The sequence below is a fragment of the Pleurodeles waltl genome, chromosome 3_1 (assembly GCF_031143425.1).
Source record: "Pleurodeles waltl isolate 20211129_DDA chromosome 3_1, aPleWal1.hap1.20221129, whole genome shotgun sequence".
NCBI classification, from domain to species: Eukaryota; Metazoa; Chordata; class Amphibia; order Caudata; family Salamandridae; genus Pleurodeles; species Pleurodeles waltl.
Window position 1 is genome coordinate 170994360 of NC_090440.1, and position 22093 is coordinate 171016452.

The window sequence follows — 22093 nt, forward strand, 5'->3', positions numbered from 1 at the left end:
AGAACAAGGCACTCAAAGGGTTGCTCTTTGTCACCGGTGCTGTTTGCCTTAGCTATGGAGCCACTCACTGCCATTTTACTTAAGAAAGGGCCAGACTGAGGGATTCGAGTGGGAACTGCCTGGCATATTGTCTCCTGGTATGCCGACGATGTTCTTATTTACATACGGGACCAAGCCTTGACACTAGCACACCTATATGATATACTTGGAAATGGGAGTTGGTCAGTTTTTATGTTATTTGGCACTTAGAGCAGGAATCACGACCATCTGGCCTCAGGGATTAGCGGAACCACCAATACACCTGGGACTCCAATGTACACTAACCCATGATTTGGACCGTAAGGCAATTACAACCTTATACACAGCACTACGAGTGGGGAAAGGGACCCCCACATCTAAAAGTAGGGAGCATTGGGAGGACTCCTTGTCCACGACACTTACATCTCAGCAATGGTGCATGGCTCTTGACCAAGTTCAACGAGTCTCCCGCAATGCACGCCTGAAATACACACAATTTAATTATGTACACCAGTATCTTACACCACATCGTCTCAGCAGAATGTTTCCTGCAATGCATCCTAAATGTCAGTCGCAGCCCGTCCTTTGGGGCTGAGGGGCCACACCCCCTCACCTTTTTCCCCTCATGAAGAGTGCCTGTTAGGCTGAGCAAAGGTCAGCCTGACAGATACTCTTCATTTTCAGATCAGGCAGCCCAATTTGCGCTGGCTATGGGTGTGACCTCTTCAGCCTAGCAAAGGTGCCTCGAGGCCCTCTGAGGAGGCCCTCCTCCTCAGTGGCAAGGGAATCGTCACCCATTGACTCTGACCTGGGCGCTTCAGGTTTAAGCCCTAAGTGTCAATCAGTTACACCTTGTCATAGAATAGGGTGGGGTCAGAAGTCTCACTGACCCCATCCCACTCTATGACGAAGCTGGGACTGCTGCCTTCCCTCACTGGCTGACTTGGGTCAGCCAGTGAGGGAAGGCAGCAGTCCCAACCCTCCTGGAACCTTAGAGGCTGAGCCTGAAGGTAAGTGTGTGTGTTTTTAAATGAACGGTGCGTGCGTGCATGTATGTTTGAAGGTTTGATAATGAGTGTTTTGAATGGATGTGCGTGTGAGCATGTGTGAATTAATGAGTGTGTGTGTATGTGCGTCCCGCCCGCCCCCCTCCCTCCTAAAATTACCTGCCACCACTGCTAAATGTCCTAAATGTAATTTACATGGTGCAACATTTATACACATGGTTTGGGAGTGTCCTCAGCTGAGATGCGCATGGGACCGGGTAATGGAGCTGATTCAAGACATTGTGAAGGTCCATATTCCCACTAATCTGCAGGTTTGCCTGCTGGGAATAGTATCACACACTAAACATAATAAGCACTACCTTAAACTTACCGATCTAGCAACTATATTATACAAGTGCCTTATCACAATGCAGTGGAAGGCTCCACACCCCCTACAGTAAATGCTTGGCTGAGAGTGACCTACGAGCGATGACTCGTTGCCGCAGATTGCAAGGAGCCACTACTCACACTGAGGCCTGGGACGGATACATCAGACAAGATAAACTCGCCTGAGATAGCTTGACACTGGTAGATGGTACTACCTTGCAGTGTCCACTTGACACTCAGCTTAGGTTTGAGTCGCCGAACATGATGCCAGTAAGAAGTGGTGACCTAACCAGAAAACACACACCTCCATGTTGCACGGACCATGCACTGCCCTTCCTTGCATTCTCCCTTTCCCTTACTCAATGGGACTCTGTACAGATGTATGTCCTTAACCTTCTCTCCCCCCTTCCCTTTCCACACCAAACTCCATCATTGATAAGATACATTCTCTCAAATTGCTTGATCCAGATAGATGTTTATTTCTTTGTTCAGCAAAGTTGCAATGTTACTTAAGGATTTTATTGTTATACCGCAATTCTTTTGAGTCAAGACTCTCTCTCCTCGGGTATACATATTGCCACTTGTTATGGTGGCCTTAAACTCATGTCCAGCATCCATTGTGATACAGACTATACTACATATTACTTGTGATGTAATGTCATGTTACATACTGACTATGACCTTTGTATTACCTCTCTGTATATGTATGACAATTAAAACGCCAATAAAGAAATAAAAAAATATATAAAAAAAAAATACATGACCACACCCCCTTTTCGGTCAGTCCACCGACCTGTCTGGGCGAGGTGATCGTCTGGGAGGGAATGGGTATCGGCTGCTCCACCGCCAGCCCCGCGGAGCCCTGCAGGTTCTGCTATGTAATATTGTAATAGGGCAGGCGGATTCATTGCGGTGTGGCGGTGCTGGCGGTGCAGCAGCCTCTCACCCGTCATTGGTCAGGCCGATGCTGTCGGATTTCCGTCTGTGAATGAGCGGAAATACGTAGGTGACACCAAATACGGCAGTCATTGATCCGCCAGCACTGGCATAATGAGGACCCTAGTGAGACAACTCAGTGTCTAGGCTGATTCCCAGTTTATGCACAGTTTGGGTCTGGGGGAATTTGTTTTTGTGGGATTAAACTTTAAGGAATCTTTGGACATTTGTATAAGGGTCAGGTAGTTGGATAGAATGGACTGATCTTGAGATTCTCATACTCAATGTTTGGTTTGACAGCCCCAAAACTACTCTGGGTAATCTGCATACCTGCAGAATTTAGCCCCTGCCAGATGGCCAGAGATTTCATATAAAAGTTAAAAAGGTAGTGGGATAATTTTGACATTTAGGGACACCATAGCTAGATTTCCAGGACTGAGATGTCGATGATGACCATTTTATAACAGGGATCCATTAATTATTCAAAATCAACAACCAAAGCTTGCGGCTGCGAGTCAATTGGTCCATATGATGTGATTGATTGGGTGAAAACCTGCTGACAGATTTAATAAAATCAGGCTTCATCTGAGGCATACGTGTAACAGTGCCAGCAAGGTAATATTAATAAAAGACTGTCCCTGGCCTAAAACAATTTTTCCCATTGTTTTCCTAAATTGTAGAATTATTGGTGATGATGATGATGATGATAATAATAATAATAATAGCAATAATTAATATTATCAGTATTATTATTATTATTATTATCAGCCTTAATATTATTATTATTATTATTAATAATAATAATAATAATAATAATAATAATAATAATAATAATAATACGAATAATAATAATAATAATAATAATAATAATAATAATAATAATAGCTTTTTGATCAAAGGCGTCACCATAGTGAATTTCCAGGCCTTACATGCAATTCAAAAGTTCATACTCTGTTACGTATCTGCACCAGCTCATAACTGGAAAAAAACATGACTGTTTTTAAAATATACACTAGAAATAGGTTTTCTGGAGAGCCAGGGGGACGGCTACTGGCAATGACATTGGTGAGATGTGTGAATAGTATATGTTCAAGACACTCTAAAATGTTACTCAGCGACTCTGAAGTCATCTCTTGGAAGATATTGAGGGGTGAGAGAATACCTTTCCCCTCAATATCTGCAAGCCTATTAAAAAATGTTTCCTCAAAAAACAGAAAATGTCCACAAAAATGTGGTAAGGGCAATGAGGAAGATTGAGCCATTCATGGTGTTTGCAGCTCTGCTTAGATGTGGCGCAGCTTCTTGAAGATACTATATGAATTTTGGATTTGCTCCCCTTGGTATCTTTGATCCTTATTTGTAAGCAGCATTTTACGCGTTTTAAATATTCTTCGCCCCTAGGGCAAAATGTCTCATCCAGTTTCTTTCTTTCAAAAAGATCATTCACCCTAAAACCAGGAATAATCCATGTCAAACTCAGGTTAGACATGTAACCAGAGTTTGACATGGATTTCTCCTGATTTTAGAGCTTATTATTCTTCTGTTGCGATTTAGCAAAGGCAGTATTTGATCTGAGACTTTGCTGCACTGAAAATATCCAGATATCCAGAAAAATCCAGAATACAGTCAGGATTCACTCAGGAGGGTAAAGCCTCTGTATGCTTCCTCATGTTTCACAATGTGCTCTCAGTGTAAAACTGCTAGAACCTTCATGGTAAAGGGCAAAACCGAGTAGTCAGTCCAACTGAAATGTGTAGAGGCCTGGATGACAGCTCATTGGTTGTGGGGCTGTGGAGAGTGTGCAAAAGTCTACTTACTTGCTACCTGTGAGGCTGATTGGATAGAATGGCCGATGGTTGGTATAAGCCAGACTCTGAGGGGCGCCAGTGGTCTTGCCTTAGGTGCATTTTTGGGATTCAAAGAGCATGCCCACAGCGCATCTAAGGTTAAATAGAAAACAGCTGCCCCAGCACATTGTGAACAATGTGAACAACTACACTGCTATCTGTTTGAAAACGCTAGTTACTGAATGGAAAGCTGAGTGCCATCTCAAGGTGACCGCCTCAGGTTTATTTCAGACAATCAGTTACATAGTCACAAAGTAAATTTGCAACATGCAAATACATTAGCCATCTTTACACCATAATAACATAGGCAGACCAAATGTGAGCCACTTTGGACTACTAAACACAATGGCAATAGGACTTCAAAATGCCAAGTCTAATTCAAATATTTTAAATCAGAGCACAATTTCAGTCACATCTCTCATGAAATAAATATTAAGCAGGTCTTACACAATCCCTAACAAATGGGGGAGGTAATGGAAATTGTTTAAGACAGGACAGTGGAGACCTAATATGCACAAAAGACTAGGTCACATAACAGACTTGCCTTAGATGCTCACTTCTGAGTGAGCTTCGCTACTTCTGGGGTAAGCAAGGAGAACAGTATATCATGAGAATCATGGTGTGTAGCAGATGTTATGTAGACCAAGGCTTTCTACTACACTGCAGCTAGCACATGGGATTTGTGGTCTTTCACCTTTCCATTGTTTGTCCTTTCTAGATTCCTGATGGTTAGGGATTTAATTAACCATTAACTTTTGGCCTTGTTTCCTTTCTTGTTGATTCTTTGTCCTCCTTCCCAGAGGCTCTAGGTATCTTCTGAGTCCACTGGCGTCATTGGGTGTTAAAAAACTTCGACACTTGTGATAGCATCACCGTGTTAATGGACTGGAGGCCAATGTCTGATACACCAATATATTAACTGATAGTTAAAGACTGCTAGATAGGTTATTTATTTTACATACTTACCGTATTGTGGGTTGTTATACAGACTGTAGACTCACATTTCCCTTTTACACCTCCCCTACTTACGTTGTCCCTGTTGTCTCCTGATTCCTATTGTGGGAATTCAGGGTACCCCTTTGTCAGGAGCTCAAAGTACCCTCTGAGTCCATCTGAATTCAGCAAGATAGTGGAATGCTCACCAGAGTCTTTCCAGGATCAACTAGAGTCACAAGGTTGCCTGTCTTTCTCAGATCATGAAGCATGCTTGTGTTTACATACTCTATCACTGCAAGTCTACTGTTTGATATCAACTGCTTAATTAGCTCAGTTCCAATCATATATGACTCCCAAATGTGCAGGCGTGCTATGAATTCTGATTTTATTACAATTACACTCACCTCTGCACTGGACATCTTGTAAAATAAACATTCAATCCTTCCATGAATTCTGTGTGAATCAGGGTCAGTGTTTAAAAGACTAGCAAACATTGACTTCATAACATTCACATTTCAGTGGGCATATGACCAGTTTGCTTTATGTTGCACAATGTGGTGTTTACATGGTTTTCAAAATGTATGAGCTTGGATTAATAAAATTTGTAGGGCACAGAAGAAAATTATACTTTGATACTTGTTTGTTCTGCTGTATTACTTGAACCCCTTTCAGTGTCCTGAAGTTGAGAATTAATATAGATGAAAGTAGGTTTACTCACTTTTTGCCAGGAGTCTCGATTTTTTCATCATTACAGGCACATGAGAAAAAGGGAGGCTGTGGAGTTAAAAAGAGGCACTTTTACATAAATGTCATACTTTAACTTGCAAGTTACAACACAGTTGAAGTTACAAGTAACACACTGTGTGAACACTACAGGGAGTGCAGAATTATTAGGCAAATGAGTATTTTGACCACATCATCCTCTTTATGCATGTTGTCTTACTCCAAGCTGTATAGGCTCGAAAGCCTACTACCAATTAAGCATATTAGGTGATGTGCATCTCTGTAATGAGAAGGGGTGTGGTCTAATGACATCAACACCCTATATCAGGTGTGCATAATTATTAGGCAACTTCCTTTCCTTTGGCAAAATGGGTCAAAAGAAGGACTTGACAGGCTCAGAAAAGTCAAAAATAGTGAGATATCTTGCAGAGGGATGCAGCACTCTTAAAATTGCAAAGCTTCTGAAGCGTGATCATCGAACAATCAAGCGTTTCATTCAAAATAGTCAACAGGGTCGCAAGAAGCGTGTGGAAAAACCAAGGCGCAAAATAACTGCCCATGAACTGAGAAAAGTCAAGCGTGCAGCTGCCACGATGCCACTTGCCACCAGTTTGGCCATATTTCAGAGCTGCAACATCACTGGAGTGCCCAAAAGCACAAGGTGTGCAATACTCAGAGACATGGCCAAGGTAAGAAAGGCTGAAAGACGACCACCACTGAACAAGACACACAAGCTGAAACGTCAAGACTGGGCCAAGAAATATCTCAAGACTGATTTTTCTAAGGTTTTATGGACTGATGAAATGAGAGTGAGTCTTGATGGGCCAGATGGATGGGCCCGTGGCTGGATTGGTAAAGGGCAGAGAGCTCCAGTCCGACTCAGACGCCAGCAAGGTGGAGGTGGAGTACTGGTTTGGGCTGGTATCATCAAAGATGAGCTTGTGGGGCCTTTTCGGGTTGAGGATGGAGTCAAGCTCAACTCCCAGTCCTACTGCCAGTTCCTGGAAGACACCTTCTTCAAGCAGTGGTACAGGAAGAAGTCTGCATCCTTCAAGAAAAACATGGTTTTCATGCAGGACAATGCTCCATCACACGCGTCCAAGTACTCCACAGCGTGGCTGGCAAGAAAGGGTATAAAAGAAGGAAATCTAATGACATGGCCTCCTTGTTCACCTGATCTGAACCCCATTGAGAACCTGTGGTCCATCCTCAAATGTGAGATTTACAAGGAGGGAAAACAGTACACCTCTCTGAACAGTGTCTGGGAGGCTGTGGTTGCTGCTGCACGCAATGTTGATGGTGAACAGATCAAAACACTGACAGAATCCATGGATGGCAGGCTTTTGAGTGTCCTTGCAAAGAAAGGTGGCTATATTGGTCACTGATTTGTTTTTGTTTTGTTTTTGAATGTCAGAAATGTATATTTGTGAATGTTGAGATGTTATATTGGTTTCACTGGTGATAATAAATAATTGAAATGGGTATATTTTTTTTTTTGTTAAGTTGCCTAATAATTATGCACAGTAATAGTCACCTGCACACACAGATATCCCCCTAACATAGCTAAAACTAAAAACAAACTAAAAACTACTTCCAAAAATATTCAGCTTTGATATTAATGAGTTTTTTGGGTTCATTGAGAACATGGTTGTTGTTCAATAATAAAATTAATCCTCAAAAATACAACTTGCCTAATAATTCTGCACTCCCTGTAAATCAAACAATCAAGAAACAACCATCTATTTTTACAGAGGTGGCAATAGTGCCTGTCTAGATGGGTCAGCTTTTCCATTGAAATGACATTTATTTGCTAATAACTTTTGCACCATTTGACAAATCTACACCAAACCTTCCATAAAAGGTTCATCCACTTTGGGTTCTTCCTGGCAAGTTGCACACAGTTCAACCCATAATGGATCCTCTGATGGGATCCTTTGCTCCGCAATACAGAAAAGAATGGCTGAACACAATTACATAAACCTTTTCAGGTATGTAAAATTTTCATACAAATGCCTTTGCTCGGTTTAGTGTAAATCTGCCCAGTAGTTTTTGTAATTTAAAAGTGTTCCTTTCTGGGCATAAAGAGGTTGAATTTTAGAGATACCTGGATTGGTAAATCCTCAGGATTTCCCCTTATTCATGCCCACCCATCACCATTTCATCTGTCAGCCCTTGATGTGTAGACCAGCTGTCACTGAGCCACTGTCAGTACAGCACTGGCCTTTGAATTTGGAGGGAGAGTAAATACACAGAGGATGGTTTGGCAGAGTGCCCGGTATTGTTTCTTTCATGCACGGAGGTGAATGAAGATATGGAGGGCTGTGTGGGAGGAAACCAGGTTGCCTGGTATTAGCCTTTTTAATTATTGACATCAGGGAGCATGGCAGGACACCAGGTTTTTTTTCTGCACCTGCAGGAGTGAAGGATCTTGACAAGGGCAGTGTGGAATATGGAAAGACGACTTTATTTTCCATAGATGGGTAGGGATATGGCAAGAGAGTGGTGGATTGGTGGCAGGAGCACCAGATACATATTATTTTAGAAATATAACTATAGGAGGAGGGCATAAGGAAAGTAAGGACTTATTATGTAGGGCTCTCACATAACCATTCTACCTATGTGTAGCTGATCCATAGGACTAGCCAAACAGGAGAAGAAGATTTAGGCGGTCTACAAAACATTTGATTGAACATGGGTATCATTGAAGGTGGCACATTCTGGTTGGCTGAGGCAAGGCCTTAGCCAGGCAGAGCCCACCACTCCTGCCAATGGTGGGTGATTACACTTACTGTATAACTTCTGCTCACCTTGGGTAGCTTGGCACAGAGAAATCAGGCTTATCACTGTGGCAATGTGTAAAGCAAAGACACAGCACTTCCCCGCCACAACCACAGTGTGCAGCACTAAAGAGACTTTACACAGTGTATGTATAAAAAGATTGTATTCAAGACACACCTTGTCAACATAGTATTGTTATAATGGAACTCTGGTCCTATGCCCCAGTTTGCAATGGAAGTCACAATAGGAGGCCCAGCTGTATTAAACACTGCTCCTGTATGTAGACATGAGGAAAACAGTACATTCCCTTCCTGCACCCACATAGGGTGCCAAACATTGTCAGCACAAGACCCACCCTAGAATACCCCACAATCAGTGTAACACATAAATTCATAATGTTTCCCAACATTGATAGGAAAATTTACATGCAAGCTTTTCAACTTCCGTGTAGCATTGTGGCCGAAGCTGCACTAGTAGATGTGATGCCAACTGTAAGAACTCCCTGACAGGATAAAAATGATCAGCAGCATCACAGAACTGCATTTGCATTCATGCACAATCACTCCTGCACATCCACTCTGCACCGTTGTGCGGTGCCACGGGTATCAACCGGCATGTGCACACACTCACCCGTACGCACTCACTCCTGGCACCCTAATGTGGTGCCCTGATATCCGAATGGTGGATGCACCTGTGTTTGCAAGCACCCAGGATCCCAAACTAACCGTTATCCACAAACCAGCTTTGGCTATCCTGCCACTCCATGACCCAAAAATGGCATCAATCTTTCCCTGGTTACTGGGCTGCTCATGGCTAAGTCACAGGGTTTCGGGATCAAGGCAGGGGAAAGGAAACACAACAGCCACTAAACCATTAAGAAGGAGACAATCGGGCTCCCAACAGGAGGTTCCCTCAAAGGTCTGAAAAACACAGGTGGAAGGTCACTGGAGCTGCTGTTAGACACTGAAGGGCCCAGCCCAGCCCAGCCTTAGAGTTCAATGTTACTAAATAGTAACCAATTTCAGCACCTCTGGAATGGAGAGGAGCCGAAGGGGCTTGTTGACGCGAGTTGCCCTCGACACTTCCAATTGCACACAAGCTTGATTTCCGTACCTCTCCAGAATGAGGCACACTGTCTTGTACACGATGACTTGTAGTTGCACCAGAGTCTCAGTCACACACTTTGATGCAAGTTCAGCCAAGCCACATGAGGCCACGGAAAGCGCAACTCAGGGTGCACCCCCATCTCCGAGGGTTGCAACCAATGAACAGGGCACCACACACAAGGAGCATGCAGCCAAGGATCACACAAGAGAAATGCGGGACACTCGTCAATAACGGGCCCCGTGGGGTCCCGCACCAGGTGATCCTGTTCACACCAACAAGAGGTTTCGGCATGCAGTTGTCCCCACGATGAAGGACCACTCACCTGAAGTGTGGGCAGTCCTTGACATGCTCCGCAGCAGGTAATTCCGGTCTCTAGACACAATACAAAGGCCGCTGTTGTCAGGTGAAGTCCAGCATACGATGTAGATGCAGCAGAGGGCACCGCTCTCCAGATATTATTAGTCGTCTATGTAAGTCCCTTTCAGGAGGTCTTTAATGTCCCTGCGACCTCCTCAGAGAACAGGGGGCATGCCAGCCTGACCTTGGAGGGTTACCCTTCTGGATGCTACACAGCAAAGGCAATCAGCACAGTCTGGGCCAGTCTCTAAGCAGGGAGGGGAGTGCGGATCCCCTTCTCAGAAAGTTATCCTCCTGGGCACAACAGATTCCTCTGACAGTGTGCCCACACAGTCAAGCAGCACTGGTCCTGCGTCGCCATAAAGGTTACTTCCCCTTGCAGACGTTGAATACCCCTAGTTATACTATATGGTTCCTTTGAAGTTGGGGGTGGTTCAAAGGGTTCTCCTTTGAACCACAAATGTCTCCCCTAAATTTCATCCCTGTTCACCCTGAGGCTCTGGAATGCAGATCTTTATCTTTAATGGAGTCATGCTCTGGCTCTGAGAGGCCAAATGTAAAAAACCTCCCCCCCAATCTATCTACTCAGGCCCCAAATTACAGGGATCTGTCGTTCTGGATGTCCAAGTTCTATAGCAGTTGCCTGGAGATTGCACAGATGTGGTCTACCCCTGTGACCTGTAGAAAGGATCCTAATTTACAAGACACCAGAACCACTTCAGAACCTAGAAATGCCCACTTGCCAGATGTGGCATTTATAGGGCATCAATGACAAAACCACCTTTACCATCAGAAGGAGTTTGTCATCCTGCGTCCAGCAATACTAAACATCACAGGACTGCTCCCCTGCAAATCACTATTGCAGACGGACTTAATAAGACTCATTCTCCCATTTTTCCTTATGGGTACAGCAGTGCTCATAGGTACCGTGAACACGCAGGAGTGTTCCGCACTCCCTGGACACATATGCCCTGGCACACACCTGTGCCCACCAGATGGCGCACTTTCATTAAAGCCACTGCAAGGGTGCACATGAGCCAATAGTGGCCTGCCCTATCAGGCTCATTTCCTATTTAAAGGTACCTGTGTGCAAATGTGCACACCCTGGCAAGTGATGCCAGCTCCCTTACCTACATAGGAAAACCACCAGGGTGCACGTTGCACAACCAGGTGAGTGATGCTTCCACATGGATGGAAGAATGGTGGCAGCACTTTTACACTGTACTTCCAGTGGGAAAGTGCCCAGAGCTGGTAGGTCCTTTGAGAGAACTAGCAAAAACATTCTAGAGAGAAGTGAAAATCTTTGGGGGTACCACTACCGCCGGATGTCAGGTGTAAAGGGTACCTGCCAATAGCACACAGTTTTACACCTCAGAGTTTCAACTGACATCCCAGACAACTGGTGGTTTAATCTTGTTGTGTCACATGGAACGGTTTGTTGGAAAAAAACATTATTGACAGCTACCCTTCTAAATTTCTCTAAGTATGGCAAAACATATTTTTAATTTGCATGCCATGAACAAATATTATTATTTTCTATTGCCTTTTAGCTTAGGAGGGGTAATTAAAAGCAGAAACAGCTGGATCATCAAACATGCAGGTGATTCTAGCTGTACTTTGGTCTCTCCAGAAAACAACACTGATCAGTTATCACATGATCCATACTGTGAACAGCATCCAGACCTGAATGGACAATCGCATGGTTTAACTGACTATCCTAAAAACAGTATTTTAGGTTGTAATCTTCCCCAGGGCATGCTCAAGTGTTCTCATTATGTAATAACCATGTAATCATTGTTTGTGATATAATCAAATCCAGGAAAAGCAAGAACTTTGGCTTTACAATGGATTTACCATTAACTATTAAAAACAGAATAAAACAGTTATCCTGCCAGATGTCTTGCTACTGAAACGTATAAGGATGGCAATATGGCATGAAAATAATCATCAAACTCTTGATGCTCTCAAAGTTAGAATACTACAAAACATTTTGTGAAAGTGTCAAAGAAAGTCTATGATGTAACGTCTAGGTGGTTCCGGACTCTGGAACTAGGCTATACTCTCGAGTGGAAAGACTTGCAAACCATCAGTGCCCATCAGATTTTACAAGACTTTTACTGACCCCACTAGCCACAGACCCTGACACATCAATGGCCTAATCAATTGAGCTATCAGGGAGACTGACTTTGTGCATCTTCCTACTACAAATCTGAAGAGACATCACATAAAGGCACAGAGGTACATGCAATTTGTGCACTTTAAAATGTGCACAAATTTAAATATGCACTTTTAAATGTGCACCCCTGAGGTGCAAATTATCCAGCACAAAATCCTCTTGGCCCTGGTTCTCTAGAGAGCTTTATGAAGAACGAAAGCTCAACTGAAATTACGAGAAAAAATGGAGAAAAGCACCATCTTTCCTGAGCATGACTAAGCTTTGCAAAAGGAGAAAACAATACAAAGACCAAATGCTCAGAGCTAAATCCTCCCATATCAAAGCCCTCATGAATTCTGCAAAGAATAGACCAAAGCGCTTGTTCAAAGTTAATGCACAGTCTTCTGTCCCCTCTATCCCATCAGCTACTAAGCCATCCGTGGTCTGTTAAAACAACTTTGTGGATTTCTTTGATAAAAAAGTTAGAGACAACCATATTTCACTTCCCATCCAGACCTCTCTTAAGACAGTTGAGTCTCTACCATGCAAAGCACTACTATCGTGGTCATCTTTCTCTCAAATCTCCGAGCAGGACCTACAATGAACTGTCTCCAAAGGTAAGCTTCAAACTATCATCTGGATGCTATTCCATGCTCTATCAGCAAATCTCTTCCCACACACCTACTTCCCACAAAGGGACCACCATGGTAAATTCCTCTGTCAAACAGACCCCATTCCCTGAACGACTAAAAATGGGTCAAATCACTCCACTCTTAAAAAAACAACCTCTCATCCAGAGAACCTGAACAACTACCGTCCAGTCTCCACACTCCCTTTTTTAGACAAAGTCATCGAAAGTTGTGTAGAGTCTAAACTAGCCTTACACATCCAAGCAAACACTCTCCAATCAGGTTTCAGCCAGGATCACAATACAGACACAGCTATCCTATGAATAGCTTATGATTTCCTTAGAAACCACTATTCCGGCAACACCTGCATCCTGGATTTAACTGCTGTATTCAACACTGTCAACTATCTTGACCTCCTTCGTATTCTTGAACTGCACATGGAATGTGGAGGCACTGTCCTAAACTCTTATCTATGCAACCGTTCCCAAATTGTGAAAATGGGCAACTCATTCTCAAGACCAGTCAACATTCACCAAGGTGTCCCCTAAGGTTCGATCTTCTCCCCAACTCTCCTCAACCTCTTCCTAGGACCTCTTGTGTGATTCTCAGAAATTCCTGAATTCTCTTCAACCTCTATGCTGACGATACCCAGATATACTTAAAAATCCCATCCTCTGAAGATGTTGACCTGCTTTCAAATACATTCTTAAAGATTCAAAACTGGATGCCCAACCACCATTTAAAACTAAACATAACTAAAACAGAATTTCTATTGATCTCACCTCCAAAAGCAAAAATGCCAGTTAAAGAATAAATTGCCAACTTTGAAGGCTTCCCTGCCATTGTCACGAGCACTAGATGTCTCTGCATCAACCCTTGATAATTGTCTCATTCTTCACAGCCACAGAGCAGCTATGGCCAACAGCCCACCACCCTAACTTAGACAGCTTTGGGGCATCAGACAATTGATTCTGGAATAACATCTCACAGCAGTGGTGCAGTCACTCGTTCTCTCTAGACTAGACTATGGAATTGCTCTTCTCTCAGGCATTCTCAAAGTTCGCCTAGGCCCACTGACAGCAACACTACATGCTGCACCATGCTTCGTCCTAGGCTTCAAAATATTTGACCACATTTTACCTTCCCTGCTAAACCTCCCATTGAAGCATGATCCCAATTCAAAATAGCTTGCATTACACACAGATCGCTGCACTCCACCTCACCCTCCTATCTAAACGTGAAACGGAAACTCGGTGTATAGAGGGGTTCTACTATTAATGTAACCCTCTGTAACCCTGTATCCTGTTTATTGTAAATGGCTCTGATGCCTTCGGGCCATGTCTGCGCTATATATAATCGCAAATAAATTAAATAAATAAAACTCCCAAAACAATTACAAAAAAATGTATAGATAGCTATTTCTATAAATGTATCTAAACCTTCGGGAAATATTTGCCCTGTGTTATATATGTGTAATTGGTCTATCGCTGATTGGCATATTTGATTTTCTAGCAAGTTCCTAGTAAAGTGCACTAGAGGTGCCCAGGGCCTGTAAGTCAAATGCTACTAATGGGCCTGCAGCACTGGTTGTGCCACCCACCTGAGTAACCCTGCAAACATGGCTCAGACCTTCCACTGCAGTGTCTGTGTGTGCAGTCTTGCACTGCCAGTTCGACTTGGCAAATGTACCTACTTGCCAGGCCTAAACCTTCCCTTATTCTACATGTAAGGCACCCGTAAGGCAGGCCCTAGGTAGCCCCATGGGCAGGGTGCAGTGTATGTTAAAGGTTGGACATGTATTGGTGTGTTTTGCATGTTCTAACAGTGCTAAACTCAGCTTTTACTTTTGCAAGGCCTATCTCTCACATAGGTTAACATGGGGGCTGCCTTTAAATACCTTTTAAGTGCAGATCCCTTTGGAGCAGATAGAAATATGGAGGTTGGTGTCACTGAACTCACAATTTAAAAATACATCTTTTGGTGAAGTTAATTTTTAAATTGTCAGTTTGAAAATGCCACTTTTAGAAAGTGGCCATTTTTTTGCTTACACCATTCTGTGACTCTGCCTGTTTGTGGATTCCCTGTCTGGGTCAGACTGACAGTTGGGCTGGTGTGAATTCCATCTAGACAGTGAGACAAAGGGAGCTAGGGAGTAGCCTGCATATCCTAATGGGCCATCTGAGCTAGAGTGGAGAGAGGAGTGGTCACTTACACCTGAATGGGCTGTGCCTGCCCTCTCACAATGCAGTCCCCACCACCTTGGTGTGCGACTGGAGCCTGGCCTGGGCAAGGCAGGATCTTGTGAACAACAGAAAATTTCCTTTGAAGTTTGCCAACTTCGAATGCAGAAAGGGGGATAAGGATTGGACCCAAAACCGTTGAAAATCAGATTTCTTCAAGGATTAACAGGAACCTCTGCCAAGGAGAAGAGCTGAGGAGAAGTGTTGCCCCTGCCTATGACTGTGCTTTGTTGGGCTATCCTGCAGTTGCTGCTTCTGCCTGTGAAAGGGGACAAAGACTGAACTTTGTTGTCCATTCCTGCTTGAGAAAATCTCTAAGGGCTTGAGTTGAGCTTGTTGAAGTCTCAGGGCCATCAAAGACTTCCTCTGCCAGCACCTGGAGTCTCTGGTGAGACTCCTGCCCTGCCAAGTGGTGCCCCATCCAGTGCCTTGAAATGTGAAGCTGGTGGAAAAGGACTGAAATCCACACAAAGACAGGCGTGCAGGGAAATTTTCGGTGTACCATCTGCAATGTGGCTGAAATCGACGCACCCCCTGCATCGTGGCTGGAAGATTGACCGATCGCGGCTGGAGAAACAACGAGCAACACCCGCTAGCGGCTGCTGATAACAACGCAAACCCCACACAGCTCAGTTTTCTGACATCGTGTGACCGAATTTCAACGCAACATTGTTGGGCGTGAAGAATGGCGCAAAGTCTGCCCGAACAAGAGGTGCCCGACCACAAATCAATACATCGCTCTCTTTTGAGGGAGAAAAACAACGCATCGCCGACCCGACCGGAGAAGGAAACGACGCATGGCCTCCTTTGCGAGTAAGGAATAAACGCATTGCTGACTTTTCCGATGAAGGCTCACCCGTGCAGCTTTATTTTTGACACAAAATAGGTACTATTGTGTAATAACAGCATTCTCAATGTTTTCTAAGGATTAAGGGGATCATTCCGGGAACCGCCAGAAGACCGTACCGCGGTCATTTCCGCGGCGGTCATTCTGACTTTCCCGCTGGGCCGGCGGGCGACTGCCAGAAGGCCGCCCGCCGGCCCAGCGGGAAAGCCCCTTCAACAATGAAGCCGGCTCCGAATGGAGCCGGCGGATTTGAAGGGGTGCGACGGGTGCAGTGGCACCCGTCGCGATTTTCAGTGTCTGCTATGCAGACACTGAAAATCATTATGGGGCCCCCAGGGGCCCCACGACACCCGTTCCCGCCATCCTGTTCCTGGCGGTTTTTACCGCCAGGACCAGGATGGCGGGAAGGGGGTCGGAATCCCCACGGCGGTGCTGCGAGCAGCGCCGCCATGGAGGATTCTTTGGGGCAGGGGTAAACTGGCGGGAAACCGCCGGTTGCCCTTTTCTGACCGTGTCTTTACCGCCGCGGTCAGAATTGCCTGTTGGTGGTGCTTCCTCCGTCCCCAGCCCTGGCGGTCCATGACCGCCAGGGTCGGAATGAGGCCCTAAGACTCTTATTCTTTTAAAAATGCATATCTTGACTTGTGCATGTTGGATTTTTGTCCGTTTGGTCTTGTTTGATTTAGATAAATATTACCTATTTTTCTACACTGGTATTGTGCCCATTTTGTAGTGTTTACACTCTATTACTGTGTGTGTTAGTAGAAATACTTTACACATTACTTCTGGGGTTAACTCTGGCAAGCTGCCAAGGGGGTGAGCGGGGGTTAACCTGGTGTGTGTCTCCTTTACCCTGGCTAGAGTGAGGGTCCCTGCTTGGACAGAGTGCAAACTGACTGCCAACCAGAGACCCCATTTCTAACAGTCAGACTCAGGTTTCTAGAAACTGACTCTACCAAGCACACACAACAAACACTGATCCATTAAGATTCACCAAATAATTCCTGTTAACATCTTTAAACATAATATAGCCTAAAATACACCTAAAGTGACACTATTTAATCTGTTGAGGACATAACTATTTTTCACGATCTCAGCTACTGAAAAGACAACAGCAAAGCCTAGGTCATCACCAATTATCATATAACCTCTCCTTTGCCCAAAGTCAGATTTCCAAGCATCAGCTGTATAATACCGGGATCGGAACTTTCTTCCATTACCATTCTTCACATGCCTGTCCTTTGTTCCATTGTGTTGTGATCTGTGCAACATTTTTCCTCACATTAAATTTACATATAAAAAATAAAATAAATGTGCCCATCTTTTGCACTACTAATTGCTGATTGTGAGAATAGGTGTGGCGCAATGGATTATTTCAAGATGTTATTAAATGACGTTAGTGAGAATCACAGTGTGACTTATAAGGAGGATGATATCTGTGATGTTTTATACTCACACGTGCAGATGAACTGTTGTCTTCACTTGAGTCAAAATGACCATGGGTTGCCTTGTACTCAATAGCCTCAGTAAGTTTCCTCAAGAGCCTCTCTATGTTCCTTTCACACGTCTCCTGTGGAAAGAGAAAAGTCAATATATTAAAAACACTTTGAAATTGACTAAATATTCTGAAAGCCCTACAATCTATGGTATGTTTCTCACACGCCAGAAAAAGCCTTACAGCGCAGCTACTGAGTTTCAGATCAGACATCATATGAGTTAATATTGATCTTGATAGAAAGTCGGTGGCCAACTCTAGGGTGTAGTCAGCTTTTCTTTCCCTTCTTTACACTGGGAATCCCGTACATTGTGTTGCCGTACACCAGTTTTGTTCTAGATGTTTGAATGAAGAGAAGGGTGTGTAATGTCTTGAATACCTAATTATTGTATCCCCTTCCTTTTGTGTACTTTAATGAATCTTATAGAATGATAAATCTAAAGGGTACAAAGACCACTCTACAACATTCTAATAAGTTTCTTAAGTACAGAATATTAAACAGCAATAGATAATTCATGACTCCATCACTTCTTGATCTAAATACCTATGTCCCAGGAGAGTAGTGTATCCTTAATAGGCATTTCATCTAACACTTGTGCATGAATTCATAAACATGTCAGGTCGCCCTAGCTTGAAAGGCATCATGAACATGAAGAGGAAAAGACTGTTCTGGTCAAAAGTTACCGAGCTAACCTTTTGAAGTATTTCTTAATAAGGTTTACTTGTTCATTTAGCCAGATCGTCAACCATAAAGATAGCAGGGACTGATTAAGTACAGTCTTCTATAAAAGGAATAGTTATCTCCAGATTGGTAACTTAGCTAGTAGTTGAGGTGGGCCAAGGAGTTTTCTAATTAATTTATTTTCCCCGACCTGCAGAGGTGATGATGAAACAAAATTTAGTGTTCTACATCCATATCATGCAGTGAAAGTCGTTATTATGCTGTAGATCCCACACAGACTGTCACCGATGTACTACCTAAGTAGATATGTGCTGTTCCCACTTTTGAATGTAAAGCTGTATCCAGGGATAGCTTCAGGGGGTGCATGGAGTCGGACACCCCACTACTAATTTCTTAGTTGGGTCATTATCTGGCAGGGATAGCCAGATCGGCAGCCTTCAGCAACATTAACATCAAGTCACTGTTGCTACAGACTGGTCCTGGGGAGGCAGAGTGACCTACAATGATGTGTGTGTTGCACAGACAGGGCTTAAAGCACAAATCTGATTGGGCCCCTGCTTGTCACTCACTTCACGTCAGTGTGCCCCCTGCTGGGCTTTAAGTGAGGTTGGTCCTTCCACGTCTCAGATGCAGCAGGAATTAAAATTTGTCTTTGAAACAGGTCCCCATCGGGCCCTAAATTCATATCGCTTACAGGCAAAAATACTGATATAATTCCCAATAACGACTATAGAAAGCCTTTCAGGTAATCTATAACAGGTACAAGGGACATGCAAATCCCTTTTTACATTTCATTTTTACTTCATTTTGTATTCCATAAGAGTATTTGTTTTCCATATGTTGTGTTTCTGTAGGTTTTTTTGATGATGTAACATGTGACTCTTTATGTGAACGGAGTCACCTCATGGCGAATGGGTGAGTCCAGTTTTGGCAGGATGTTTTTGACGGGGAATGAGTAAGGGTTTTGGTGATGAGCCTGAAGGTAGAGTGAAGTTCTCACATTCTCTGTCAGTGGGTCATAAACATGACCAGGTTTCATGCACATGCAATCCTTGGCCTCTCTGCAGAGTAGTGGTCAAATATGTGCCAATTGTAATTGTAATGTTATGGGAAAGTGTGTGAAGGAGGTACACAGCTGTCAAAACTGACAGCGTCAAATGCAGCAACTAAATCTGATTTGGTGGGTTGTATGTGTGTGGGATGATGAAGAGGAAGAGATAAGTACAAGTATGTACAGAAGAAGAGAGTGGCAAGACTTTGTGATGACGAAAATGATGATGAGTAAGATATGCAAATGGGGAATTTCAGAAACATGTGAGGAGAAAAAGGAAGTAAGGGTTTAAGGGCGTGAGAGACGGCAGCGGAAACTGGTATGAAAACGAACAACAGTGAATGAAACAATGAAGGCTACTTCCCCTTCCAGAGATCTTAACAATGTTTAATTCAGACTCAGATGTTCAAATTGAAACATTTTCATTCTAATTATTCACAACAAAATTATTGTTGTTGCTCATTTGTTTGGTACTGCTTACAAGCATTGGTAAAGCCACAAGGCCTGGGTTATTTTAGGCATATGTCCATTGTGTTAGTTGTCTGTATATTGTTAGAAATGGGATCTTTGGTTGGCAGTCAGGTTACCCCCTGTCCAAGCAAGGACCCTCACTCTAGTCAGGGTAAGTCACACACAATCCAAATTATCCAGTGCCCACCATCTGGTAGCTTGGCACTTAGCAGTCAGGCTTAACTTAGAAAGCAATGTGTAAAGTATTTGTGCAATAAATCATATAATACCACAATATAACACCACAAAAATACATCACACAGTGTTAAGAAAAATATATAATATTTATCTGGATAAATGCAGGTCAAAACGATTAAAGATGAAATAAGCAAATGTAGGGATATCACTGAAAGTGATATCAAGTGTCTTTAGAGTTAAAAGATTACTGTAAAACCAATAAAAAGTGCCTTAAGTTCTCCTAAAAACAAGTGTCTCTTGCAGGGCAAAGTACCTGGTTTGCGTTGAAAAATTATCGCCAGGGACCGCAGAGGAGAAGATGCGTGGAAAAAGGTGAGGGTTCGCCCTTTCGCACACAGGCTTGCGTCATTATTTTCCACACGGGGAAGACGTTGCTTCGGTTTCTGGCGTGGGGACTTGGATCCTCTTCGGGTTGCTGGGTTTTCAGACGCCCCGGGGACGATGCATGGAATCCTGGGCTTGCGGAGCGAAGTCACAGTGGCTGTATTGATTCCATTAGGCGATGAGTGGAATTTTCTTCCGCACGGCAGGTGCTGCGTCGATTTCTCTCAGGAAGTCGGGCGGCGTCGTTCTGAGTCAGCTTGCGTAGATCCAGTAGGGCTGTGGTTGAAGTTCCGGTTGTGTCACTGGCGCTGCGTCGGTCTTAAGTCGCAAACTCAGGCTGCATCGTTCCGGACTCGGCGTGCGGTAAATGTCTCACCGCGAGCAGGCTGCGCGTCGTTCTTGGCAGGCGGTGCGTCGAATTTTCGCTGCACAGGGATTTCAGCTACAGGAGAGAAGTCTTTTTGGTCCTGAGACTTCAGGGAACAGGAGGCAAGCTCTATCCAAGCCCTTGGAGAGCACTTCTGCAGCAAAGCAAAGAGAGCAGCAAGACAGCAGGGCAACAGCAAGGCAGCAGTCCTCTTCAGACAGCAGTCAGGTGAGTCCTTTAGGCAGCCAGGCAGTTCTTCTTGTCAGGGTGCAGGTTCTGGTTCAGGTTTCTTCTCCAGGAAGAGTCTGAGGTGGTAGGGCAGAGGTCCTGTTTTTATACCCAAATGTGCCTTTGAAGTGGGGGAGACTACAAAGAGTGGTTTAGAAGTGCACCAGGTCCCCTTTCAGTTCAATCGTGTCTGCCAGGGTCCCAGTAGGGGGTGTGGCAGTCCTGTGTGTGAGAGCAAACCCTCCACCCTCCCAGCCCAGGAAGACCCATTCAAAATGCAGATGCATGCAAGTGAGGCTGAGTATCCTGTGTTTGGGGCGTGTCTGAGTGAATGCACAAGGAGCTGTCAACTAAACCCAGCCAGACGTGTCTTGTAACTCACAGAAAGATTTTAAGTGCAGAGAAATGCTCACTTTCTAAAAGTGGCATTTCTAAAATAGTAATATTAAATCCAACTTCGCCAGTCAGCAGGATTTTGTATTACCATTCTGGCCATACTAAATATGACATTCCTACTTGTTGGACTTTTTTCCTTATGCAGGGTCATCCCCAGTCTTTTTGCCTCCTTCCTCCTATTTTTTCTGACCTGTCGCTGTTGGCTCTAGGACTATGAGCACTTTATCACTGCTGACCAGTGCTAAAGTGCAGGTGCTCTCCCATCTAAAGTTGGTATGATTGGCTTAAACCTGATTGGCATATTTAATTTACCTGTAAGTCCCTTGTACAGTGGTATCTCTATATCCCGGGCCTGTAAATTAAATACTACTAGTGGGCCTGCAACGCTGCTTTCGCCACCCACTGAAGTAGACTTTCAAACCTGTCTCAGGCCTGCTAGCGCAGGGCCTGTGTGCGCAGTTTTCGGCCACAGGGACCTGGCATCTAAATTTACTTACCGGGCCCAGAACTCCCCTTTTACCACATGTAAGTTACCCCTAAGGTACGCCCTAGCTAGCCCTATGGGCAGGGTGCCATGTATGTAGAAGGCAGGACATGTGCCAGGTTGCGTGGCCTGTCCTGGTAGTTACAAACAACCTAACTTGGTGTCTCACTGTTGTGAGTGCTGCCTTCTCATAGGATTGCATTAGAAATGTCCTGCCTTATGTGTAAGGGGTATTGTCTGATTTATGAGGGGTAGCGTAGGCGTGTTTGGTATGGTTGTGATGGTTATAATAAATGCTTCTTACTGGTGTAGGTGTATTTTTTATTACTATGACAGAAATATCACTTCTAGAAAGTGCACATTTATCAGTGCTTATGACTCTGATGTTTTGCAGCTTGACTCCAATCCACGT

The 22093-nt window shown here is 44.0% G+C and overlaps 1 protein-coding gene across 2 annotated transcripts in view; it reads right to left on the reverse strand.

Annotated features, from left to right (window-relative positions):
- LOC138283889 (tetratricopeptide repeat protein 24-like) overlaps positions 1-22093 on the reverse strand; it is a 304911-nt gene that overhangs the window by 163098 nt on the left and 119720 nt on the right. For both annotated transcript variants that reach the window (XM_069222092.1, XM_069222094.1), the window contains exons 6-7: positions 17403-17516; positions 5829-5884 (exon numbers count right to left, since the gene is read on the reverse strand). In XM_069222092.1, coding sequence (XP_069078193.1) covers positions 5829-5884; positions 17403-17516 — 170 coding nt within the window. The remainder of the gene's footprint in view (positions 1-5828; positions 5885-17402; positions 17517-22093) is intronic.